This window comes from Mobula hypostoma, chromosome X2 (genome assembly GCF_963921235.1).
Source record: "Mobula hypostoma chromosome X2, sMobHyp1.1, whole genome shotgun sequence".
Classification (NCBI taxonomy): Eukaryota; Metazoa; Chordata; class Chondrichthyes; order Myliobatiformes; family Myliobatidae; genus Mobula; species Mobula hypostoma.
Window position 1 is genome coordinate 15,382,152 of NC_086129.1, and position 27,743 is coordinate 15,409,894.

The window sequence follows — 27,743 nt, forward strand, 5'->3', positions numbered from 1 at the left end:
TCCCGCTGTATCCTTTGACGATCTTCCGCGCTGTCTGTAACTTCAATTTTTGTGTTACCTGCAAACTTACTAACTAACCAAGGATCTGTTCTGGTACCTCTGCTCTATGCTGTTTTATATATATGAAGGTCTCTGTTGACAGCACCAGCTTCTCTGCCTTCATCAGTCACCTTTATACCTCCTCAGAAAAACCCAGTTGTAAAGATATGACCTACCCCACACAAACCCATGCTGTCTGTGCCTATTAGTCCACATTCTTCCAAATACACATAAATCTCATCCCTAGGAATCCTCTCCAGTAGCTTCCCTACCAATGATGTGAAGTTCACTGGCCTATAATTTCCCAGTTTATCCCTATTTCCTTTCATAAGCAAGGACATAACATTTGCTATTCATCAGTTCTCCAGAACTGCACCTGTGGCTAGCCAGGACACAGAGATTTATGTCAAAGCCCCAGCAATCACATCTCTTGCTTCTCTTAATAACCTAGGATAGATCCCAAGAGGTCCCAGGCAATTTAATATTCTGCAAGAGACCCAACATGATCTCCTTCTTGCCCAAAATATGCCCTAGGATTTTAGAACACCCACTGTCCTCTATGAAATTGCCTATATTCTTCCCATTCCTTAAGCCATGTTCTGTCTATTTCCAGATCTGTATTAAGTTTAATCGAGTCCTACAGCAATACAGCACAGATAAATACCCTGCAGTCCAACCAGTCCATGCTGACCGTTGGTGCCCAACCAGCTGGTCACAATTTCCTGCGGGACAAAGATCAGTTACAGATATGAATAGAGAAATGGCAGATGTCGTTTAATCTGGCCAAATGTGAGGTGTTGCATTTTGGGAGAACAAATGTAAATTTGACCACTACTCTTCCTTCTATGGGCAAGTCAATTCTGAATCTAGACAGCCAATTCACCGTGTCCTATCCATCTTAATCTTCTGGATGAGTCTACCATGAGGCACCTTGTCAAATGCCTTACTAAAATCTGTGTAGACAATATTCACAGCTTTACCTACTTCAATCACCTTCATCACCTCCTCAAAAACCACAGTCAAGTTAGGAAGATATGAGTTACCCCACACAAAGCCATATTGACTGTCACTATTTAGCCACAATTGTTGTTGCTGTTCAGTCGTTAAGTCGAGTCCAACTCTTCGTGACCTCGTGGACCATAGGGTCCATAGGGTTTTCATGGCAAGATACGGAAGTAGATTGCCAGGCCTTTCTTCCGCACAGATACTGCTGCTGCCCAGGGTGGGACCCGGCTGGGTTTGAACTCAGGACCATCTGCTTTGATCTCCAGTGCTGATGCCACGACACCACCAGCCGGCCTAAATTTCCTAAATACTTATAATTCCTATCTCAAAGAATCCTCTCCAGTGGTGGTGATGGTGGCATCCTTTAGTCTCGTGAGACCATGGATCTGCGCCTGGAAAGTCTTGCTTCAGTCTGTGTTGGTAGAGCAGCGTCTGTTGTGGCTGCAGAGGCCCACATGGGAGTGACAGTCTCGGCTTCAGCGACTGCATTTGAAGGCGCTGTCCTCCAGTGTTGTCTTGGTGCTGTTTTTCCGACGAGTGCGCTTTTCTTCAGCAGCAAGCCTCAGCTTCTCTTCTCCTCTTTTTAGGCCTCTGCGTAGTTCCAGCCTCCAGCAAGAGCAATCACTTGCGATGTCCTCCCACCTCTCGGCATTCATGTTCAGTGACTTCACGTCTCTCTTGCAGACATCTTTGAAACGAAGGTGGGGCCACCCTTGTGCTCTCTTGCTGGAGACCAGTTCCCCGTACAGCAGGTCTTTCGGGATCCTCCCGTCTGACATGCGGTGTACCTGGCCCAGCCAGCAGAGACGGTGTTGTTGGAGCAGGGTGAAGAGGCTGGGTATCTGGGCACGGGCCAGGACCTCATTGTTGGTGATTCGGTCAGTCCACGTGATGTCCAGGATGCGTGTCAGGCTGCGAAGGTGGAAGGCGTTGAGATGCCGCTCTTGTCTGTAGTAGAGGCTCCAGGTCTCGCTGTCGTAAGGCAGTGTGCTGAGGACACAGGCCCTGTAGACTGCAACCTTGGTGTGCGTCATCAGCTTTCTCTTCTCCCAGACTCTCTTTGTCAGCCTGGCGAATGTTGAGGCTGCTCGTCCAATCCGTCTGTTGATCTCGGGGTCTTGGGAGAGGCTGTCCGTGATGGTGGAGCCAAGGTATGTAAACTCGTGAACTACCTCCAGCTCGTAGTTCTTGATGGTAATGGCAAGGGGGTGCTCAACACCTTGGCCCAACACGTTGGTTTTCTTCAGGCTGATGGTCAAGCTGAAGTCCTGGCAGGCCCTTGAGAAGCTGTCCATGAGGCGTTGCAGTTGCTCTTCAGAGTGTGTTGCCAGTGCTGCATCATCTGCAAACAACATGTTCCTGATGAGTATTTCACGAACCTTGGTTTTCACCCTCATCCGGGACAGACTGAACGGCCTCCCGTCCGATCTGGTGTGGAGGTAGACACCATCAGTAGATGTTCCAAAGGTGTGCTTCAGCATGACTACGTAGAAGATGCTCAACAGGGTGGGGGCAAGCACACAGCCCTGCTTCACACCACTGCGGATGTTGAAGGCCTCCGAAGAAGAGCCGTTGACGCCCTTCATTTCTGTGTGGAATGACTGAACTATCCCGAGGAGCCTCGGGGGACAACCAATCCTGGCAACGATTTTGAACATGCTGTGCCTGCTCACAAGGTCGAAGGCCTTCGTAAGGTCAATGAAAGCGACGTAGAGTGGTTGTTTTTGCTCTCTGCATTCCTCTCGTAGCTGTCGAAGGGTGAAGATCATGTTGATTGTGGAGCATTCTGAGGTGAGCAAAGGCGAAGCTGATTCGAGGGATGAGCCATGCTGGTGTATTGCAAAGTTGGAGCATAACGTGTTCAAGATGGTGTTGGAGTCACCGGAGGTGGTGTTGAAGATGGAGTTAGAGCAAGCAATTCAGAGAGGTGTCATGGTCAAGGAGTTTCGGTGCCCATCCACCTAAACTGGGAGCGAGGTTGGATCAGCGCTGAGCCGATTGCGGTGAGGTGAGGCCTGGGAGCATAATGCTGCAACACGGCCCAGGTCCTAGTGCACAGCATGACCCGGTGTTTGGACGATTTAAATACCAGCCCAGATAGACTGGAAAGGCAGGGTGTTGAGACCGGAGGGAAGTGTTGGGCCAATTCCGCTTGCTCTTCCACAGTGTTCCCTTCGTTCTCCATGGCCCAGAGACTGCTCTGGGTGACATGCGCTTCGTGACTGCGAGCTTCACGGCGATTTGTCATGCTATGTGACGTACTGAGACCAAGGCTATGGACTTGCTGCAGCTGCTCCGGGATTTGGTTCGGTACGCTGTTGCTTGCTTTTATTGTTTCCATGACTTGCGTTTTTCTTTTCTTTCTCTGTGCATTTGGTGTTGGTCTTTTCTTAATTGGGTTCTTTTGGGTTTCTTGTTTTGTGGCTGCCTGTTAGGAGACAAATGTCCAGGTTGTATAATTTATACACACTTTGATAATAAATGTACTTTGACTTTTCTATTTGGCCTGCAAATCCTCTCTTGCGTTCATTACTAGTGTGGATCTGTCTGGCATTCTGGCTAAATATGTTGATCTTCTTAAGGTATTCAGGAAATGAGGTCATCTCCCTGCCTCCTCACCAGCCATATGACTGCACCATTGACCTCTTAACCAGTACTCATCCTCCCCAAAGCCGGCTCTTTTCCCTCTCTTGTTCAAAAGGGATGGCCATGAAGAGTATATCAAGGAGACATTGGCCTTTGGGTTCATCCATCTGTCAACCTCGGCAGCAGGGGCGGGCTTCTCTCTTGTGAGCAAGAAGAATGGCAATCTCCGCCCCTGCATTGATTATCGGCCCCTAAACAATATCACCGTGAAGAACTGCTACCCCCTTCTCCTGCTTGCCTCAGTGTTTGAACATCTAATCCGGAGCCCATCCTTCCTTGCTCGTGTATTGCTGCTCCAGTAATTTGGGAATAGAGGTGGAGGTGAGGATCGTCCAACAGTCAGATCCAGGCCCAGTTGAGAGACCTCCCAACCAGCTGTTTATCCCTGCCACAGTGCACCCCAAAGTGTTTAAATGGGGTCACTCCTCTCTCATCTGGCTGGCAGCCAGGAATTCAATGGACTTGAGAGTTTATCAAGAGATGATTTTGGTAGCCATCTCTGTCCCGAGACGTCCATAACTTTGTCTCTGCCTGTCCCACTTGCGGGTCTGTTATGTCCGTTGCCTGTGCCTCATCGCCCCAGGTCCCACCTCTCAGTGATTTCCTCACTGGGCTGCCCCCATCTAATAGAACACTACCATTTTGGTCGTTGTGTTTCAATTCTCCAAGGCTGCCCACTTCACTGCCCTCCCTAAGCTCCCGTCAGCTCATGAGAACATTACCCTCGTGGTTCAACATGTGTTCAGGATGCACGGCTTTCCTCAGGTCATTGTGTCTGATGGAGAACTATAGCTCACATCCTGTTTTTGGAAGGGGTTCTGACCTCTTGTGGGAGCCACAGCCAGTCTCTCATCAGGTTTCCACCTCCAATCTGCCAACCAGTCTGAGAGAGTGAATCAGGACTTGGAGACAAACCTGCACAGACTTCTCTTTTCCAACCCTATGTCCTGGAGCTCTCAATTGGTTAGGGCAGTGACTGCCCATAATAACCTCCAGATGTCCTCCACTGGCATGTCCCCCTTTGAATGCCAGAAGGGATTCCGGCCAATCTTCTTCCCTGACCAAGACATTGATAGGGAGTTCCTGCTGCTGAACAGTCGGCCCAATGCTACAGTGCACTTAGAGACGAGCCAGGGCTTCCTGCTGCGCGCCCAGAAACAACATGACTGGCAGGTTGATCAGCTCTGCTGACCGGTGAGACATCTCAGGCTACGAGAGAAGGTCTGGCTGGCACCATAAAGTCAAGACCCGCAATTTGGCCCCACACTATGTGGAACCATTCATAGTGGAAAAGGCTGTCAACAAGGTCTCATATAGATTGTGCCTACCAGCATCACTGAAGATCCACCCAGTGTTCCACGTTTTCCAGCTGAAGCAGGTGACTACCTTCCCCTTAGCTCCAGTCACCTCATCCATCCACCCTGACCCCACCACTTGGTGGATGCTCCCCTGGTCTGTACTATGTGGTGCTTCCTGGCACCTTACCAGGTGCGGGTTAAGGTCCAGTACCTCATGAATTGGGAGTGGTATGCTCCTGAGGAATGCTCTTGGATCCCGGCCAAAGAAATCTTGGAGAAATCTCTCATCCAGGACTTCCAATGGGCACAGGTTTGTGGCTCCTTGGGAGCTGCGCTGAGGGAGGGGGGCGGGGGGTGCCCTGTCACAACCACGGACTCTGCTACAAGGTCTATGCACCTGCGCAGGCGTGCTGCAGAATAGGTTTGGCAATCATGAGTATGTATGTGCCAGCTCATTCGTACTTCATTATGATGGTATTTAACTCCCTTCTTTTTGTTCTGGTCTTGATGAGACTTGACCAAAAGCACAGCAACATTTACACTCCCTGCTTACCCTCATTCTTGTTCGAGAGAGAAGACTACCGTTTCGATTGATGCTGTAAAGTGCAGCAATCATTTAGTATCTAGTTATTGGCTTCTAGCTGCAGTGTTGGCATTATCTTTCAGTTTGAGACTGCTAGTTAACTACCCTGTTGGCCTAGCTTTCATTGTTTTCCATTTCCTTTAAATTCTGCAGCAATTTGCCTTAAAGTCAGTGAACTGTTGATCTCTCTCTCTCTCTCTACCGCCCCCCACCCCCAACCATTTGAGCCATATCTGAACCAATTTGACACCTTGAATGTAAAGGATGTGAGTGAGGTGCTTAAAGATCACTTTACATCAGTGTTTACCAAGGAGAAGGATGTGGAGGCCCGTGAGGTCATTTTGGAGAATCCTAACATGCTAGAGCACTTTGAGATAAAAAAAATAAGAAGTGGGGCTCTTGAAGAACATTAAGGTGGATTAGTCTCAAGGCCCTGATGGATGTACCCCAGGTTATTGAGAGGCAGGTGATAAGATTCCTGGGGCCTTGACCTTTGTGTCATCTCTGGCCAGAGACAATGTCCTGGATGACTGGTGAGTAGCTAATTTTGTTCCATTATTTAAGAGGGGAAATAGGGATAATCCTGGAAAGATAGACAGGTGATTTTCACATCAGTGGTAGGGAAAGTAAGGGAAAGGAGTTTTTAGGGATATGATTAATGAGCTTTCAGAAAACCATGGCCTAATTTGGGACAGTCAGTATGCCTTTGTGTAGGGCAAATCATGTTGTATGAACTTGATTTGAGTTTTTCAAAGTGGAGACAAAGGTGATTGATGAAAGTAGAGCTGTGGATCTTGCCTAGATCGATTTTAGTATGACGTTTGACAAGGTCCATCCTGGGAGGCTCTTTGATGTTTGGTGACTTGGCTGCTTGGATTCAGAATTAGATACCCACAGAAGACAGGGGATAAGTGGGACTTATGGGACTTATTCTAACTAGAGCTTGTGACAACTCTGCTGTTTGGATGAAAATGTGCATGGGTGGGTTAGTAAGTTTGGATTCAATATGAAGATTGGTGGTGTTCTGGATAGTGTAGAAGTTTGTCAAAGAACATAACAGGATTTAGATCAGCTGCAGCCACGGTCACTATTACACCTTGGGGTGTCAGAGTTCGGAGTTCAATTCCAACCTGTTCTGTAAGAACGTTAGTACATCCCTCCCATATGCGCATGGGTTTTCTCTGCATGTTCCAGTGTCCTCCAGCAGTCCAAAGATGTACCAGTTAGCAGGTTAACTGGTCATTTTCAGTTGTCCTGTGATAGACTAGGGTTAAATCAATGGGTTGCTGTGGGCACAGATCAGTGGGACCTAGTGTATCACTAAATAAATAAAAATGGATGGAGAAGTAGCAGATGTGATTTAATCCAGCCAGATGTCGGGTGTTGCATTTCGGGAGATCTAATGTGAAGAGGCAGCACACTGATAGTGACAAGATCTTAACAGCATCGACATAGAGAGGGATACTGGGGTTCAAGTTTTTAGCTGACTAAAAGTGGCTGCACAGGTTGATCGGGTGGTAAAGAAGGTGTCTGGCCTTTATTTGTCAAGGTATTGAGTCAAGAGTCAGGAAGTTGCAGTATGTTGCCGATTTATAAACCTCGAGTCTAACCACGTTCAGTTCTGGTCGCCCCGTTATAGGAAGGATGCAGAGGCTTTGAAGAGGGTGCAGAAGAGGTTTATCGTGAACACACACAAAATGCTGGAAGAACTCAGCAGGCCAGGCAGGAGAGATACATAAGGTCCATATCCTTCCATTCTCTGCACATCTATGTGCCTATCATAAATACCTGATATTTTAAGTGCCTCCGATTTGAATTTCCTAGATGGGCCTAGTGTGTATTGCTCAGATTTACAGAATCTGCGGATTTTCTCTTGTTTGAGGTTTATCAGGGTGCTGACTGGATAAGAGAGCATGTGCTACAAGGAGAGTTGGACAAACTTGGCTTGTTTTCTCTGGAGCAGCAGAGACAAAGGGGAGACCAGATAGAGCCTTATAAGATGATGAGAGGCACAGACAGAGTAAACAGCTGGTATCTTTTTCCCAGGTTTGAAATGCCTAATTCTATAGGGCATGCATTTAATGTGATAAAGGGTAAGTTCAGAAATGATGAGCAGGACAAATTTTTTTCACACAGAGAATGGTGGGTGCCTGGAATGCAGTGCCAGGGGTGACAGTGGAAGCAAATATGAAAGAGGCATTTAAAACACATGTTATTTATGATAGGCACCTGAATGTGTAGAGAATGGAAGGACATGGACTTTACGGAGGCAGAAGAGATTCATTTAATTACTAGTTTAATTAGCTCAACATCATGGGCTGAAAGGCCTGTTCCTATTCTGTACTTCTCTATGTTCTATCTTCAAAAGCCTGCCAAAACATATTCCACTCTCCCCTCCTCACAGTCCCCCACCCTGCTCTCATGACTATACCCCTTCCCCACATGAAACCACCACGGTGGGCTTCACAGCTGAACAGGTGAGAAGACAGCTGAAACGTCTCAACCGAAGCAAGGCTGCAAGACCGGATGGTGTCAATACCAGGGTGCTCAAAGCCTGTGCCCCTCAGCTATGTGGAGTACTTCGCCATGTATTCAACCTGAGCCTGAGGCTCCGGAGGGTTCCTGTACTGTGGAAGACGTCCTGCCTCGTCCCTGTGCTGAAGACACCGTGCCCCAGTAGCCTCAATGACTACACACCGGTGGCATTGACCTCCCACATCATGAAGACCCTGGAGAGACTTGTTCTGGAGCTGCTCCGGCCTATGGTTAGGTCACACTTAAAACCCCTCCAGTTCGCCTACCAGCGCCGACTAGGAGTTGAGGATGCCATCATCTACCTGCTGAACCGTGTCTACGCCCACCTGGACAAGCCAGCGAGCACTGTGAGGGTCATGTTTTTTGATTTCTCCAGTTCGTTCAACACCATCCGCCCTGCTCTGCTGGGGGAAAAGCTGACAGCGATGCAGGTGGATGCTTTCCTGGTGTCATGGATTCTTGATTACCTGACTGGCAGAGCATAGTACGTGTGCTTGCAACACTGTGTGTCCAACAGAGTGATCAGCAGCACTGGGGCTCCACAGGGGACTGTCTTGTCTCCCTTTCTCTTCACCATTTACACCTCGGACTTCAACTACTGCACAGAGTCTTGTCATCTTCAGAAGTTTTCTGATGACTCTACCATAGTTGGATACATCAGCAAGGGAGATGAGGCCGAGTACAGGGCTACGGTAGGAAGCTTTGTCACATCGTGTGACAAAGTTTCTGCAGCTTAATGTGAAAAAGACTAAGGAGCTGGTGGTAGACCTGAGGAGAGCTAAGGCACTGGTGACCCCTGTTTCCATCCAGGGAGTCAGTGTGGACGTGGTGGAGGATTACAAATACCTGGGGATACGAATTGACAATAAACTGGACTGGTCAAAGAACACTGAGGCTGTCTACAAGAAGGGTCAGAGCCATCTCTATTTCCTGAGGAGACTGAGGTCCTTTAACATCTGCCGGACGATGCTGAGGATGTTCTACGAGTCTGTGGTGGCCAGTGCTATCATGTTTGCTGTTGTGTGCTGGGGCAGCAGGCTGTGGGGAGCAGACACCAACAGAATCAACAAACTCATTCATAAGGCCAGTGATGTTGTGGGGATGGAACTGGACTCTCTGACGGTGGTGTCTGAAAAGAGGATGCTGTCCAAGTTGCATGCCATCTTGGACAATGTCTCCCATCCACTACATAATGTACTGGGTGGGCACAGGAGTACATTCAGCCAGAGACTCATTCCACCGAGATGCAACACTGAGCGTCATAGGAAGTCATTCCTATCAGTGGCCATCAAACTTTATAACTCCTCCCTTGGAGGGTCAGACACCCTGAGCCAATAGGCTGGTCCTGGACTTATTTCCTGGCATAATTTACATATTACTATTTAATTATTTATGGTTTTATTGCTATTTAATTATTTATGGTGCAACTGTAACGAAAACCAATTTCCCTCGGGATCAATAAAGTATGACTATGACTACTAAATGTCCAAACGCTGAAATGTTAATTCTGTGTAACTCTCCACAGATGCTGCCTGATCTGCCCAGAAGTTCGGTTTTATTTCAAATATCTAGCATTTATGTTGCTTCGTGCTTGGCCAATAAATACCGCTCACTGTTCCAATCTGCTCTCCACCAACTCCTGCTCATCAGGTCAGGAATGACCTGAAACGTAGGACACTTGCCTGGGAGTTGAACCGCCGGTGACAAATGTTGCAGGAAATGATATGCTTCTTACTGGGAGGTAGAGGAATCTTGAACAGAGGACTGATGACCACCCTCTGCACGACATCGATCTAGGTGGAGTCAAAGTACAGAACAACATCAGAACCAAGACATCACCCACAAGCTCCAATAGTAATCAGGAGCAATAGTGTGCTGGGAAAACTCAGCATCTGTGGGAGGAAGGAAATTGTCAACAGTTTGGGTCAAAACCCTACATTAGGATTTCAGATGTCAACAGTTTCTTTCCTACGACACATGCCGCTCGACCCATTGACTTCCTCCAGCAGACATGGGGTGCTTTAGATCTCTTCTACTTCCTGTGGTAATAAGTTGGCTTGGCCCAAAAAATTAATAAGAAAATACATAAGATCATCACAAGTAAATGTTTGAACAAACAGTGAGCAAGATGGCACCAGCAAACAATGTGGTATCCTTCAGACAGTCCATGAAGCCATTTATTTTACTTATTTCAAATATGACTCTACTACTAAGCTATATGCGATTGGAACCTGTGATTTACATGTTGATGATGTGTATTTCAGCTGACTGAGTGATCTAGTGCTTTGCTGTCTCTGCAAACCTCTCTGTTCAGTGAGGTTTGGAGAGGAGTGCGCAGCCTGGAGGCAAAGAAGATGGGATGCGAGCCCATGATCGCCTCCATTTTTCACCAATCTCGCTGATTAAAGCACCGAGCATGATTGAAATTAATGAGGCTGAGAGGGGAAGGGGAACGGGTGTTCACTGCCATCAGCCCGCATTCGATCAATTTCCCTCTCCCTCTCACTCTCTGCTGCCGGAGCAAAGTGCCAGAGTCTTGGGCCTTGTGCAAGGTTTGATCAGTGCACTTTGTGGATTGGACTCATTTTTACAGGATTCTAAACTTCATGTTACATACATTCCTGATTTCTGGCTACTCTTTTTTTTTTTAATTGCTATTTTGCACAATTATGATTGTGGCAGACCAACTGTGTGGCCTGCAGTCAACAGCACTAAATAGATCTGAACTGAACTACACTGAACGTTCCTGGACTGTTTCATGGACTCGGCGGTTTGATGTTTAATATTCTGTGTGTTATTCGCTCATAGTTTGCTATTTGCACCAGATGTTCTCTTTTTGTGCTTTCGGCGTTTCATGTTTTCTTTGAACGGGTTCCATGGTGTTTCTTTGTTTGGTGGCTGTCTGTGAGGAAGACGATCTCAGGGTTGTATACTGCATACATACTTTGATAACAAAAGGGGACAGCTACAGTCATTTAAGGACTCTGTTATATTGCTATTTCTTGCTCATTACTTATTGCTATTGATTTATACCTGCATTTGCACAGTGTGTTTACAGTCACTATTCAATTCTCGTGGTCATGCTCTCTCTCTCTCTCTCTCTCTGTGAGGACTCTGCTATATTGTTATTTCATGCTCGTTACTTATTGCTATTGATTTATACCTGCATTTACACAGTGTGTTTACAGTCACGATTCAATTCTCATGGTCATGCTCTCTCTCTCTCTGTGAGGACTCTGTTATATTGTTATTTCATGCTCGTTACTTATTGCTATTGATTTATACCTGCATTTACATCGTTTGTTTACAGTCACTATTCAATTCTCGTGGTCATGCTCTCTCTCTCTCTCTGTGAGGACTCTGCTATATTGTTATTTCATGCTTGTTACTTATTGCTATTGATTTATACCTGCATTTGCACAGTGTGTTTACAGTCACTATTCAATTCTTGTGGTCATGCTCTCACTCTCTCTCTCTCTGTGAGGACTCTGCTATATTGTTATTTCATGCTCGTTATTATTGCTATTGATTTATACCTGCATTTGCACAGTGTGTTTACAGTCACTATTCAATTCTCGTGGTCATGCTCTCTCTCTCTCTCTCTGTGAGGACTCTGCTATATTGTTATTTCATGCTCGTTACTTATTGCTATTGATTTATACCTGCATTTGCACAGTGTGTTTACAGTCACTATTCAATTCTCGTGGTCATGTTCTCTCTCTCTCTCTCTGTGAGGACTCTGCTATATGGTTATTTCATGCTTGTTACTTATTGCTATTGATTTATACCTGCATTTACATAGTTTGTTTACAGTCACTATTCAATTCTCGTGGTCATTCTCTCTCTCTCTCTCTCTCTCTGTGAGGACTCTGCTATATTGTTATTTCATGCTCGTTACTTATTGCTATTGATTTATACCTGCATTTGCACAGTGTGTTTACAGTCACTATTCAATTCTCGTGGTCATGCTCGCTCTCTCTCTCTCTCTCTCTCTCTCTCTCTCTGTGAGGACTCTGCTATATTGTTATTTCATACTCGTTACTTATTGCTATTGATTTATACCTGCATTTGCACAGTGTGTTTACAGTCACTATTCAATTCTCGTGGTCATGCTCTCTCTCTCTCTGTGAGGACTCTGCTATATTGTTATTTCATGCTCGTTACTTATTGCTATTGATTTATACCTGCATTTACATAGTTTGTTTACAGTCACTATTCAATCCTCGTGGTCATGCTCTCTCTCTCTCTGTGAGTACTCTGCTATATTGTTATTTCATGCTTGTTACTTATTGCTATTGATTTATACCTGCATTTGCACAGTGTGTTTACAGTCACTATTCAATTCTCATGGTCATGCTCTCTCTCTCTCTCTGTGAGGACTCTGCTATATTGTTATTTCTTGCTTGTTACTTATTGCTATTGATTTATACCTGCATTTACATAGTTTCTTTACTGTCACTGTTCTATAGGTTTGCTGAGCACGCCCACAGAAAAAGAATCTCGGGGTTGGATGTGGCGACCTATGTACTCTGATAATATTCACTGGCACCTCCTTAGTGCTAAAGGTTTCGAGGGGATGGGATTTGTTAGGTGTATTCAGGAAGAATATGTGTACAGGCTGATTACAGAAGAGGCCATACCAGATCTACTATTGGGAAATTAAGCTGATCAGGTGTCAGATTGTAATAAGGGATGTAGTCGGTCAGTCAATGCACAATGGAAATGTGGAGGTTGTGTATGGAACACCTGAATGGGGTTCTGGATAGGACTGAGGCAGGGAAAGGGTGGTAGGGTGAAGGAACCATGGTTGACACATCTAGTAAAGAGGAAGAAAGAAGCTTATTTAAGGTTTAGGAAGCAAGGATCAGACAGGGTCCTAGAGAGTTAAAAGGTAACCAGGAAGGAGTTTAAGAATGAACACAGGCACTGTAATGCCAGGATTTTCTGGAGGGTCCTTTGTTCTACCACAGCCTCAGGTATGTCCAGTTTAGCTCCCATAATAGAGACAACCTTTCTAATCAGCTTGTTGAGCCTGTTGGCATCACCCATGTTGATGCCATTGCCCCAGCACACCACCACATACTGGTGACAACAGACTGGTAGAACATCTTGCCATTAACCCGGTATTCTGCCTTAAAATTCAACCTCCAAAATGAATCAATTCACACCTTTCCAGGTTAAACTTACTAACCCAACCTTCTAATTCCTCAACCTATTAACTTATAAAAATCACAAAGAGCAGGACTTCCGGAACAGATCCCTGCAGGGCTCTACTGTGGGTATTTAAAGCTGCCCATGCATCGCCAGTGCCAACCTGTCCACCATCAAGGACATTGTTTTCAGAAAGATGCTGGAAGAAGCCCAGCAATATTCTGAAGAATCCCACCCACCCTGCTTATGGACTGTCTGTCCCACTCCCATCAGAGAAGAGACTGCGCAGCATCCATGCCAGGACAGCAGTGTTAGCTGTGAGGAGGATGCTAAGAGGATGCAGGGTGACTTGGATAGGTTAGGTATTGGGCAAATTCATGGCAGATGCAATTTAATGTGGATAAATGTGAGGTTATCCACTTCAGTGGCAAGAACAGGAAAACAGATTATTATCTGAATGGTGGCCGATTAGGAAAAGGGGAGGTGCAACGAGACCTGGGTGTCATTGTACACCAGTCATTGAAAGTGGGCATGCAGGTACAGCAGGCGGTGAAAAAGGCGAATGGTATGCTGGCATTCGTAGCAACAGGATTCAAGTACAGGAGCGGGGAGGTACTACTGCAGTTGTACAAGGCCTTGGTGAGACTACACCTGGAGTATTGTGTGCAGTTTTGGTCCCCCAATATGAGGAAAGACATTCTTGCCATAGAGGGAATACAAAGAAGGTTCACCAGATTGATTCCTGGGATGGCAGGACTTTCATATGATGAAAGACTGGATCGACTAGGCTTATACTCTCTGGAATTTAGAAGATTGAGGGGGGATCTTATTGAAACGTATAAAATTCTGAAGGGATTAGACAGGCTAGATGCAGGAAGATTGTTCCCGATGTTGGGGAAGTCCAGAACGAGGGGTCACAGTTTGAGGATAAAGGGGAAGCCTTTTAGGATTAAGATGAGGAAAAACTTCTTCACACAGAGAGTGGTGAATGTGTGGAATTCTCTGCCACAGGAAACAGTTGAGGCCAGTTCATTGGCTATATTTAAGAGGGAGTTAGATGTGGCCCTTGTGGCTAAAGGGATCGGGGGTATGGAGTGAAGGCAGGTACAGGGTTCTGAGTTGGATGATCAGCCATGATCATACTGAATGGCAGTGCAGGCTCGAAGGGCCAAGTGGCCTACTCCTGCACCTATTTTCTATGTTTCTAGGACCATTAGAGTCAAAAACAGTTACTTCTCCCAAGCCCATCAGGCTGATCAACACCTCCACCTATTAACCAACCCCACCAGCACCACCACCTGGTCTTCTGGGAGGCGTCCCAGATTCTGGGATGACTGACTTCCAACCAGTAGAACATCTGCCCTTGAAGCCCATTGACTTCAGTTTCATTGGGTGTCTTGATGTCAAGAATTACCACACTCTGCAATTCAGTTCTTTTATCTGTGTTTGAGCCAAGGCTTTAATAAGGCCTGATGGTGTGGAGCAGGCTGATTGGGACTGGGACTGTGATATGACTGGAGACTGTGTACTTCTTTGATGATGTGTGTTAGTGATAGTCATCCAGGGGGTGCATTTGTCTGCCCACTTCACTTCATTTACACAACTTTCTAGGAAATTACAGGACATTTACTAGTTTATATTCCAGCTTCTCTTTAAATTTTTCAATTCATCTTACAGTTTTGATTTTGGAAGAAATGTTGCAGTGTTTTGTGGCTCCTTGTGTTACTGTTCTCCACACTCCTAATTATCACACCAGTCTCTAGCTGATTGACAGCAGAATGTTGATTTTCTGTAATTCAGCCTTGACTTTACTCACTGTGCGGTTGTTAATGAGCCTGTTTTGAGAACACAGATCAAATGGGATAGAGACAACTGGCTTCACCATCCGCTGTCCTGCAGTACTGTGGGGCCCTGGGATTGCTGGGATTATATTGTATTGATTAATGGTTCCTGCAAACACAAACAAAAATCCAAACCATTACTGAAGAGCAGTGATTATTAGTCCAGAAAAATAACAATATTGAATTGAATTGAAATGATCTTTATTGCCATTATACATAGGTACAATGAAACTCTATTTGGCTTCCTCTCTGGCAATTAAATAAAGCGGTAAATAAAAGCAAGACAGCAATAGAAAAACAGTATTAAATAGATAAGCAGCAGAAAATAGGTTGCAGCAGCACCAGAATATCACAGTAATGCACAAAGTGCCGTTAGTGCAAGTATTTGAGTCCTTGTGTGTTCATGTGTGTGCTCACAGTTTCAGTCATTCTTGGTGCCGATCGGCTTAAGACGGAACGTGTGCGACAGCTTCTGGTAGTCAAAAAGATAAGAAATCCAACCAAAAAGATGACCAAAAGAACATTTTCTGTGGTAAATTGTGTTAAATTATCGCCACAAACAGTGAACAGGCAAGGATGGCGAGGGGAGTTCGGGGGTTGTGCCGAGATGGTGTGTTGCAGAATCGTTGTAGATGGAGTTTCCGATGCCCGTGTAGCTGCCCTGAGTGCAAGGTCTGATTGCTCTGTGTGACAAAAGAGGAAGTCAGAGCCCGGGCAGAGGAGTTTCGGTGCCCGTACAACTGGCTCGGGTGCGGGGTTGAATCGCTCTGGCGCCGAGCTGATCGGAAGAGCTTGACAGTGGCTTCGGGCTGAGCAGTAGTATCTGGGCCAGGAGCGAGTCACTAGGCAGCGTGGTCTAGGCCCGGTACCTGGGTCCTACTGCGAGGTACAATATGCTGTCCAGACAGTTTAAACACTGGACCAGATCTGTGGCAAGAGTCAATTTCACTCACTCTCCGCAATGTTCACTCCTCTCTCCAGGGTGCCGGAACCTCTTGCTGTTCCGTCATTGGGGCAATTTAAACACCAGCCCAAGTAAACTAAAAAGACAGGGTGGCGGGATCCGAGGCGAGAGCCATTCTCCACGATGGTCACTCCTCTCTTAATGGCGCTGAGGATATGAAGATTGCCCCAGCCGCTGTGCTCCGTGCTAATACGATGAACTAATACGATGAACTGATAAGTGAAGCTTTGGGCCTACTCCGGGCTGATCCGGGGTTCAGATCTGAGGACTCCATTTTGGTTCAGAATGCTGTTGGTCACGTCAATCGTTTGCACGATTTGTATTTTTTTTCTTTCTCTTGCGCATCAAGTGTTGGTCTTATTTTTATTTTTATTCTTTTTTCCTTTAATTGGGTTTTTTCAGGTTTCACGCTTTGTGGCTACCTGTGAGCAAGCAAACCTCAAGGGTGTATAATTTATACATTCTTTGATAGTAAATGAACCCTGATCACAACTCAACCTTCAACACCATAATATCAAGTAAGTTCATTACTAAGCTCTTGAATTTTGGACTTGCCTGCTCCATCTACAACTGGCTTCGTGACTTCCTGATCAGTAGACCTGAGTCAGCCCAAATTGGTCACAACGTTTCATCCACCCTGATCCTTGTGTGCCTGCTCCCCTGCTCTCCTCCCTGTGTGCTGGTGACCATTTGGCCAGGTGCTGCACCAACTCGATGACACCACTTTTATAGGCTGGATCAGCAACAACAGGAAAGAGATTGAAAACCTTGTGTCCTGGTGTCAGCCACCAATCTAGTACTTCATGTTCCTGGGTACCCATGTCACCAGCAACTTCTCCTAGTCCCTCCATACTGATGAGTGATCAAGAAAGCACATCAGTGTGTGTTCTTTCTTAGCTGTCCAAGCAGATTTAGCTTTTCCACGAGGAGTCTCTCAAATGTCCATTTCTGCGCAATAGAAAGTACCTCTCAGTCTGGTGTGGAAACTGTTCTGCTCTGAACCATTGGAACATGCAGGGAGTGGTGAACACTGCCCAGCTATCAAAGGCTCGACACTTACTTCCATCCGGCCTGTTTTTCCAGTGCATTGCTTCAGGAAGGCTGACAATGATGCCTGCTTCCCTGGCCATTCCCTTTTCTCTCTTCTACCTTCTGGCAGAGAATACCAGAGTACCAGAGTCAAAAACACTTTGGGGCTCAGACTTCAGGCTTCGGAACCAATGATATCCCTTTGATATAAATCTCATCCCTTTCCCTGTGGTGCTCCCACCTTCTCGGGGTCTTAACTTCAACTCTCTTGGTTATTCTGTTATTGTCATTTAAACATTCCCTTTTCCACTACTTCACGTTACATTGCCATTGTTCCACCACTCTGTTGCTTTGTGCTTGTCATTGTATTTATTGTGATCATGTGTACTGTTTACTCTGTAAGCTTCACATGAGCAATATATTTCTTTACAGGCTGATGTACAAGACAAACTACTCTGAAACGGTGTAGGATTAGTGGAAGTGGGTGCTTGATGGATGGCACAGACTTGATGGGCTGAAGGGCCTATTTCCATGCTATGAGGCTCTATGATTCTATCAAGTTTCCTATTACCATTGCTGAGCCTTACTGCCAGCCACTGTGCCATTGACCTGGCTATTACAGCTGTGCCCTGATAGGACATGCCCCCCCACCCCGACAGAGCTATCCAAAGGGATAGAATTGCTGCTAAGGGAAATGGCACTGTCAAGGAGCTGCAGATGGAGTCGGAAGCAGTCCAGGTCATCCAACTCACATCTACTGTGATGAAGTGCCTTGAGAGGCTGGTCACGGCCAGAATCAACTGCTGCCTAAGCAAGGACCTGGATCCACTGCAATTTGCCGATGGTCTAGAGCAGATGAAATCTCACTGGCTCTCCACTCAGCCTGGAGCACCTGGACAATAGCAATATCTATGTCAGGCTGCTGCTTATTGACTACAGCTCAGTGTTCAACACAATCATACCCTTAGTACCAATCAACAAGCTCCAAAACCTGGGCCTCTGTACCTCCCTCTACAGCTGGATCCCTGGCTTCACCTTCGGGAGACCACAGTCAGTGTGGACCGGCAATAACATCTTCTCCTCGCTGACAATTAACACCGCAGCACCTCAAGGATGTGTGCTTAACCCACTGCTCTACTCTCTCTATACCCGTGACTGTGTGGTTAGGCAGAGCTCAAATTACATATATAAATTTGCCGATGAAATGAGAATTTCATGTGGGGACGAGGAAGCTTATGGGAGTGAGATAGACCAAAGAACTGATTGTGGACTTCAGGAAAGGGGAGCCGAGGGAACACACACTCGTCCTCATCGAAGAATCAGCAGTGGAAAGGGTGAGCAATTTCCAGTTCCTAAGTGTCAACATCTCTGAATATCTGTCTTGGGCCCAACATATTGTAGTAATTACTAAAAAGGCACAACAGTGGCTATATTTCATTCGGGGTTTGAGGAGATTTGGTACATCACCAAAGACACTCAAAAATTTCTACAGAGGCACGGTGCAGAGCATTCTAACTAGTTACATCTCCATCTGGGATGCAGGGGTCACTGCACAAGATCGGAAAAACCTGCAGAAAGTTACAAAAACAGCCACTTCTATAACCCATCCCATAAAAACCCAGTGCTACAGAAATGCCAACAGAAGCTCTTTCAGTCCAAACACAGGACCAAAAGAAGCTGCAGAAGGTTGTAAATCCAGTTAGCTCCATCTTGGGTACTAGCCTACAAAGTATGCAGGACATCTTTAGGGAGCGGTGTCTCAGAAAGGCAGCGTCCATTATTAAGGACCTCCAGCACCCAGGGCATGCCCTTTCCTCACTGTTACCATCAGGTAGGAGGGACAGAAGCCTGAAGGCACACACTCGGCGATTCAGGAACAGCTTCTTCCCCTCTGCCATCCGATTCCTAAATGGACATTGAAGCATTGGACACTACCTCACTTTTTTTAATATACAGTATTTCTGTTTTTGCACATTTTTAAAATCTATTCAATATACATAATTAATTTACATGTTTATTTATTATTATTTTCCTCTCTGCTAGATTATATATTGCATTGAACTGCTGCTGCTAAGTTAACAAATTTCATGTCACATGCCGGTGGTAATACACCTGATTCTGATAGCTCCATCATGGGCACTAGCCTCCCCAGCATCGAGGATATCTTCCAAAGGCAATGCCTCAGAAAAGGAGGCATCTGTCAATACCAAGACATGTTCTCTTCTCATTGCTACCATCAAGGAGGAGCCTGAAGACACTCACTCAACATTTTAGGAGCAACTTCCTCCCTTCCGACATCAGATTTCTGAATGGACAATGAATCCATGTGCACTTCTCCTTCAGCCCATTACCCCTGACGGGGCATAGGCTGTCGTCAGTAGCTTGCCAGTGTCCTGGGCCAGTCTTTCAAGTTCTTTCAGGCGTAGCCCATCTTCTTGGTGTATCCTTCCTCTTCCAGGAAAGAGGCCTTTGGAGCCCCTGTTGGCATTTCTGTAGCGCTGGGTTTTTAATGGGAGGGGTTGCTTACCCCGTGTCCAACCCTCCTCCTTTCGCAGTCAGGCTTGGGACCATCCATGGAGGAATTACATGTTTTGTTGCTATCTTCTTACAATACTTATTTAATTCTATTTTATGTGTATTATATATTTCTTATTGTAGTTTTTATTATGTATTGCAATGTACTGCTGCCACAAAACAACAAGTTTCATAATATACGTCTGTGATATTAAACCTGATTCTGATTCAAGATGCTGAGGCTATTGAAGACAAAAATGTCAGTAAGGGGGTCACAACTGAGGTGCAGGCTGCAGGTAAAAGTTGGTGACTATCAGGAAAGGGAGAAAGGCTGGATAGGTAGTCTCCTAAAAAACAAGTATACTGTTTTAGATACTGTTGGGGGCTGTTCATTCAGGAGTAAGCACCACAGTACTCAGGTCTGTGACACCTGGACCAATTTTGAGGCATAGTTGGCATCAAGGTGGACAGGACTATAGTGACAAGGGACTCTATAGTTGTGGGGGGTGATGGCAGAAAACAAATTCCATGGCCACAGGAGAGAGGACAAGTTGGTGTCAGGGTCAAGGCCATCTCTGAGTGGCTGCAGAACATCTCCAAGGTAGAGGGTGAGCAGCCAGAGGTCGTGGTGAACATTGGTACAAATAACATACTGTAGATAGAGAAAGGTTTCAGGTCCTGCAGCGTGAATATAGGGAGTATGAAAAGAGATTAAATGGCAGGATTTCAAGGTCAGTGATCTCTAGATTACTCCCAGTGCCATGAGCTAGTGAGAGCAAAAATAGGAAGATATGGCAGATGAATGTATGGCTGAAGAGTTGGTGCATGGGCAAAGATTGGTTTTATGGACCATTAGGATGTCTCGAAGCACTCAAAAGCTTCTACAGATATACTTTGGAGAGCATCCTGACTGGCTGTATCACTGTCTGCTATGGGAGGGGTCTACTGCACAGGATTGAAGTAAGTTATAAAGTTAGTCAGCTCCATCATGGGCACTAGCCTCCATCTTCAAGGAGCAGTGCTTCAGAAAGCCGGTTTCCATCATCAATGACCCCCACAACCCAGTACATGCCCTCTTCTCATTACTACCGACAGGAAGGAGGTACAGAAACCTGAAGGCACACAATCAGTGATTCAGCTTCTTTCCTTCCGCCATCTGATTTCTGAATGGACATTGAACCCGTGAGCACTACCTCACCACTTCTTTTTCATTTCTGTTTTTGCACTACTTATCTTAATTTAACTATTTAATATACATTTATATATTGTTACATGCTCAAGGAGATCTGTTTTTTTGTGAGAACACCTGATGTGATTTTCCCGCCAATGAGAGGCCACATGATGACATGTGCACCATGGGTATATAAGGGTCGACCCCAGATGACGCAGTTAGTTTTTAGTTTGTAGATTTCCAGGTAGAACATGCTGTGTCTCCATTTCTGTTGCGTGTTTGTTTTTGTGACGCAGTTTCATTTTTAAAACGGAGTTTTGCGTTCTGTTGCAAGATACAATATTATTGGACTGGAAATTTTTGGCTAGATGTGCTGATTTACCAATTCCAGCAGTAGAAGGGAGAGTGAAGAATTTATCGAAGTACAGGATTGAAAGATTGAGAGGAGTCAGCATCGTTTGGCAGTTTAATAAAGGATAGACCTTATTGAGTCTTTGTTGAAGGAGTAGCGACCCGCATCAAGATAACTCTTGCCAAGACAGCAAAGAGTTCATGCAAGGTTGGCTCTCTCTCTCTCTCTCTCTCTCTATCTAAAAGGAAATTAAGGTCAGTTGTTTTAAACTGTTAAATTACTGCATCGTGAATCCTTTGGACAGAACCAGCAGGAAAGTCGCGTCAATGAAGAAATCCTTCTCCAGAGAAGTCTTTCCCAATTGAACGTATAAATCTGTTGGACTTTGGAACTTACCATTTTAAGAACTCTATCTGACTTTATCACTTTAAGAACTGATTTTGCATTTAACGCTTTAAGAACCAGTGCCGAGTGACAATTTGTTGAACGGCTGCATAACGGTTAACTTCCAGTTAAAGTTTTCGTTTGCTTTTTCCTTATCGTTTATCGGTGCTTAATAAATGTTTGGTTGTTTTTATATAACCTGTCTCGATTGATATTCATTGTTGCCGGTTACATAACAATATATTTTTTGTAATTTAGTTTTTTTTGTATATTTATCATTGTAGTGCTGCTGCAAAGTTATCAAGTTTCATGACGAATGCCAGTAATATTAAACCTGATTCTGATTCTCATTCTGGGACAGAGATGACCTGTACAAGAGGGACGGGTTACACCTGAGAGTAGATTTGCTACTGCTACTCGGGAGGTTTGTAACTTGATTTGCAGGGGATGAGATCCAGGGACATCTCGGACTGGGTCCACAGCATTCTGAAAGAGGAGGGTGAACAGCTGGAAGTCATGGTACATATTTGTACCAACAACATAGGTAGGAAAAGAGAGGAGATCCTGAAGAGAGAATATAGGGAACTAGGTATAAAGCTGAAAAGCAGGACCTCCAGGATAGTAATTTCTTGATTGCTGCCTGTTCCACGTGCCAGTGAGGGCAAGAAAAGGGTGGTTCAGCAGATGAATGTGTGGCTGAAGAATTGGCACAACAGGCAGATGGCTGGATCATTGGGATCTCTCCTGGGGAAGGTATGACCTGTACAAAAAGGGCAGGTTACACCTGAACACAAGGGGACCAATGTAATTGTGAGCAGGGTTGCTACAATCTCTTGGCAAGGGTTTAAACTAATTTGGCAGGGGGTTGGGAAGCAGAGTGACAGGGCTGAGGATGGGGCAGTCGGTATACAAGTTTCCTGCACTGTGTAGTGAGACAGCAAGGAAGGCCAGGCAGATGATTGGGCAAAATTTCAGTCAATAAGATGAGTTAAAGTGAAAAAGGGGACCAAAATCAAAAAGGGTGATGAATTACAGGACTGAAGCTGTCATAACTGAATGCCCACAATACAGGGAATAAGGTAGATGATCTTGTAGTTAGAGATTGGCAGCTATGACATTGAGGGGATCACTGAGTCATGGCTGAAAGAAGATTATATTTGGGAGTTTAACACCCAAGGATACACATTAGATCAAAAGGACAGGAAGGTAGACAGAGGGGATGAGGTGGTTCCGTTGGTAAAAATTGAAATAAAAAGTGAAATAAAATGACCGAGGATCAGAAGATGTAGAGTCCTTATACGCAGAGTTCAGAAACTGTAAGAGTAAAATAACCCTGATGGGAGTTACTGTATACACAGCCCTCCAAATGCTACACAGGGTGTGGGCTGCAAGTTACAATACGAGATAGGAAAGGCATGTGTAAAGGCAATGTTGAGATAGTCATGGGGGATTTCAACAAGCAGGCAGATTGAGAAAATCAGGGTGGCGCTGGATCCCAAGAGAGGGAATTTGTAGAATGTCTACAAGATGGGTTTTTTAAGAGCAGCTTGTGGTGAAGTCCACTAGGGGAAAAGGCAATTCTGGTTTGTGTGTTGTGTAATGAACCATATTTGATTAGGAAGCTTAAGGTAAAGGAACCCTAAGGGGCCAGTCATCATATGATAGAATTCACCCTGTAGTTTGAGAAGGAGAAGATTAAAATCAAATGTATCAGTATTACAGTGTAGTAAAGGGGTTTACAGAGGCACGAGAGAGGAGCTGGGCAAAGTAGATCGGAAAGGGACATTAGTGGGGATGACAGCAGAGTAGAAATCGCTGGTATTTATGGGGGAAGTTTGGAAGGCACAGGAACAATACATCCCAAAGATGAAAAAGTATTCTAAAGTGAGGATGAGGCAGTTGTGGCTGACAAGTCAAAAAAAGCATAAAAGCAAAATAGAGGGGATATAATATAGCAAAAATTAGTGGGAAGGCAGAGGATTGGGAAGCTTTTAAAAGCCAACAGAAGGCAACGAAAAAGGCAATAAAGAGAGAAAAGGTGAAATATGAAACATAGAAAAAACAAAGAAACATAGAAACATGAAGGTAAGCTAGCCAATAATATGAAAGATAACAACTTTTTTTCAGATATCCAAAGAGTGAAAGAGAGATGAGAGTAGATATTGGACCACTGGAAACTGATGCTGGAGTGGTAGTAATGGGGACAAAGAAATGGCGGACAAACTTAAACAAGTACTTTGCGTATGAGCCTTCACTGTGGAAGACACTAGCAGCATGCCAGGAATGCGAAAATGTCAGGGAGCAGTTGCTTTTATGAGGGAGAAGGTAGTTGGGAAGCTAAAATGTATGAAGGTCGATAAGTCACCTGAACTAGATGGACTATACCCCAGGATTCTTAAAGAGGTAGCTGAAGAGATTGTGGAGGCATTAGTAATGATCTTTCAGGAATCACTAGATTCTGTAATGGTTCTAGAGGACTGGAAAATTGGAAACATTGCTCCACTCTTTAAGAAGGGAGGGAGACAGAAGAAAGGAAATTAAACGCTGACTTCAGTGGTTGGAAAGAAGCTGGAGATTATTATTAAGGATTACGTTTCAGGGTGCTTGGAGGCACATAATAGGCCAAAGTCAGCATGGCTTTCTAAAGGGGAAATCTTACCTGACAAATCTGTTGGAATTCCTTAAAGAAATAACAAGCAGTATTGACAAAGGAGAGCCAGTGGATGTTGTTTATTTGGATTTTTGGAAGGCCTTTGACAAGGCACCACACATGAGGCTGCTTAACAAGATAGGAACCCATGGTATTACAGGAGAGATACGAGTATGGATAGAAGTTTGGCTGACTGGCAGGAATAAAGAGGGCTTATTCTGGTTGGCTGCTGGAGACTAGTGGTGTTCCGCCAAGGTCATTGTCAGAACCACTTCTTTTCTTGTTGTATGCCAATGATTTGGATGAAGGAATTGGTGGCTTTGTGGCCAGGTTTTCAGATGATATGAAGATAGGTGGAGGCGCAATTAGTGTTGAGGAAGCAGGGTGTCTGCTGAAGGACAAAATGGGAGAATGGGGAAAGAAGTGGCAGATGGAATATAATGCAGGGAAGTGTATGGTCATGCACTTTGGTAGGAGGAATAAGGCATAAACTATTTTCTAAATGGGGAAAAGTGCAAAAATCAAAGGAATTTGGCAGTCTTCGTGCAGGAATCCCTAAAGGTTAATTTACAGGCTGAGTTAGTGGTAAGGAAGGCAAATGCAATATTAGCATTCATACTGAGAGGACTAGAATACAAAAACAATAATGTAATGTTGAGACTTTATTGGGAATTGGTCCTGCACTTTGAAGTATTGTGAGCAGTTTTGGGCTACTTACCAAAGAAAAGGTGTACTGGCATTGGAGATGGTCCAGAGTAGGTTCACAGGAATGAAAGGGTTAATGTATGAGGAGCATTTGATGGCTCTGGGCCTGTACTCACTGGAGTTTAGAAGAATGAGGGAGAATCTCACTGAAACCTCTCGAAAATCAAAAGGCCTGGATTGAGTGGATCTGGAGAGGTTGTTTCCTGTAATGGGCAAGTCTAGGACCACAGTGCACAGCCTCAGAATCCACCTAGGACAGGGATGAGGGAAAATTTCATTCGCCATAGGGTGGTGAATCTGTGGAATTCACTGGCACGGACGGCTGTGGAGGCCAAGTCACTGGGCGTATTTAAGGCATCAAAGGCTACGTGGAGAAGGGAGGAGAATGGGGTTGAGAGGGATAATAAATCAGCCATGATGGAATAGCGGAGCAGACTCGATAGGCCGTGTGGACTAATTCTGCTCCTATGTCTTGTGGTCTTATGATCTGGGTGTTGTTAGCTTAATTAGTTTGCTACAACATCATGGGCCTGTTCCTGTGCTCTGTATTCACAGAATCTATGTGAAGGCCAAGCCATTAAGTATACTCAGGAACTATTTACTTTATTTTATTGAGAGAGATAGCACGGTAACAGGCCCTCCTGGCCCAAAGGCCCCGTGTGGCCCAATTACACCCATGTGACCAATTAACCTGTACGTCTTTGGAACGTGGGAAGAAACCGGACACGGGGAGAACGTAAAAACTCGCTACAGACAGTGGCAGTAATCAAACCCAGCCTGGTAGTGCTGTAATAATGTTACGCTAACCACTACGCTGCCGTGTCTGTTGCCCTAAGTATGTCGAGATACTTCCAAATGTTGAAGGCATTTCCTATGAAGGAGGTTGGGGCTGGCAGGAATGTGCTGACATACGCAATGCACACAGACTCTGTCTCCCTCGTTTCCCCCCTCCCCCTCTCTTTCTATCTCCCTCCCTCGTGCGCACATGCTCACTCTGACTGATACACACAGTATCACAAGATTACCTCACGGACACATTGTTTTACACGCACATACTCACACATGTTATTCACACTCATACATTGCTTACAGTGTGATCATACACACACACAGCCGAGGAATATGTTTCCCCTTCTGTATTTTACACAGCAGTCGATGTACGTGCTGTGCATACTAACAGATAAATACACAGAACACTCAAGCAAATGCATAACCAGATAAAAAGGTGCACAATTTCATTCACAGAAAATGGACAGAAACGCAAGTACACAGCAGGGCGTACATGTAAATGCACCATCTAGCAAGCAAGCAGACAGTATATCTGACAGCATATTGAGTGTAAATCACTCAAATAAAGGACCATGTTAACAGTCAATAAGCAAGTAAACTAGAAAATAGACACAAATCTACTGACACAAACAGTTGATAAAGAAATATATTCACTGTCACCAGAAACAACAAATGATTGGAAACATGGCAACCAGTTCAGTAAATAGCAACGTAGATACTTATAGACCAATGGATCACTCCACTTGGGGATAGTACTCTTAAACAAACACAATGACCTTGACTCTTGACTCCAAATTTCTTCAGTTAATTGATCTTGTGATGATATGGAAGTATATTTCCTTGACAAATTGTATTGTTTTGTTAAAGTATTAATTTCCTGACCTTGAAGACTGATGACAACTTGCTCATGAAATCATAAAATTGAAAGCACAGAAGGAGGGGACTCACTTTCAAAGACTAGTCCCCTGCTCATATACTATAGTCCATGGTTTCTATTTTTCAAGCCTTTATCCAGTTTAAGGCTGGTACTGAGCCAGCCTCCTCTCTATTTACTGCCATTCTACTCCTCACCAAAGCACAGTGGCCTGAGACAGGTTTGCCACTGATAAAAAGATTATCGCTGAAGCCAATTTGGAATTTCCACGCTTGGATCACTAAAACATTTCCAATAAACAGGCTGACAGTAAAATATTTCTTTCCAATTTTAAACTGATAGAAGAAAAGCTCTGTCTGTCTTCTGAGTAGCATTGGAAGGGCATCAAGCAATGAGTACAGTGAAACAACGGCATTGCACAGTGTAAACTTACCCATCAACATGCTGATAAAGCTGGGCTCTGAGTGAGCTGGACACCAGGGCAGAGTGTGAATGGAGCAGGACACAGTAATATCAGGCAGGTGGTATTCAGCTGCATCTAAACTACTTCATAAATGCTGATAGGCCACACCCCTCAGGCAGAAGCAATTGACTAAAGGACTTGAAAGAACAAGACAAAAGCAGGACTGACAGCAGATCAGCAAACTCCTGCAGCAACCAGCAGCTTTTTCAGTTACTGAACCCTTCCACACTCTCACACACATATTTCAATCGATTCTCTGATCATTTATGGCACAAATGTGCCAACAAGCTCTGAAAGTGAGGGCGAGCTCTGGCCACCCAGACTGCTCCTCACTGGTGCACGATATCACCTGTATTGTGCAGTGTTGAACAATGTCAGCAAATACAAACCAACCAAGTAACCAGATGAGGTGATCCCCATCACAATTTAAAAATTACTTAAAGGAAACACCAAAAAAAATTCAAATTGGTGTTTTGTTGAAAATAGAGGATGACTGGTTTACCCTCTCTCCCACCAGATTTATCCTCTCTCGTTACATGGTTTTCCATAAGATACAGGTGCAGAATTAGGCCATTTGGCCCATCGAATCTGCTCCAAAATTTCATCATGGCTGATCCATTTCCCTCTCAGCCCCAGTTTCCTGCCTTCTGCCCGGATCCCTTATGCCCTGACTAATCAAGAATCTATCAACCTCTGCCTTAAATATACCCAACAACAGTCCCCTGTGGCAACAAACTCCACAGATTCACC

The 27,743-nt window shown here is 45.0% G+C and overlaps 1 protein-coding gene across 3 annotated transcripts in view; it reads right to left on the reverse strand.

Moving 5' to 3' along the window:
• Positions 1-2,973: 2,973 nt before the first annotated feature.
• Positions 2,974-27,743, reverse strand: part of LOC134340992 (zinc finger protein 385D-like) — a 34,120-nt gene continuing 9,350 nt past the window's right edge. For all 3 annotated transcript variants that reach the window (XM_063038659.1, XM_063038661.1, XM_063038658.1), the window contains exons 3-4: positions 9,785-9,899; positions 2,974-3,468 (exon numbers count right to left, since the gene is read on the reverse strand). In XM_063038659.1, coding sequence (XP_062894729.1) covers positions 2,981-3,468; positions 9,785-9,899 — 603 coding nt within the window. In that variant the 3' untranslated portion in view covers positions 2,974-2,980. The remainder of the gene's footprint in view (positions 3,469-9,784; positions 9,900-27,743) is intronic.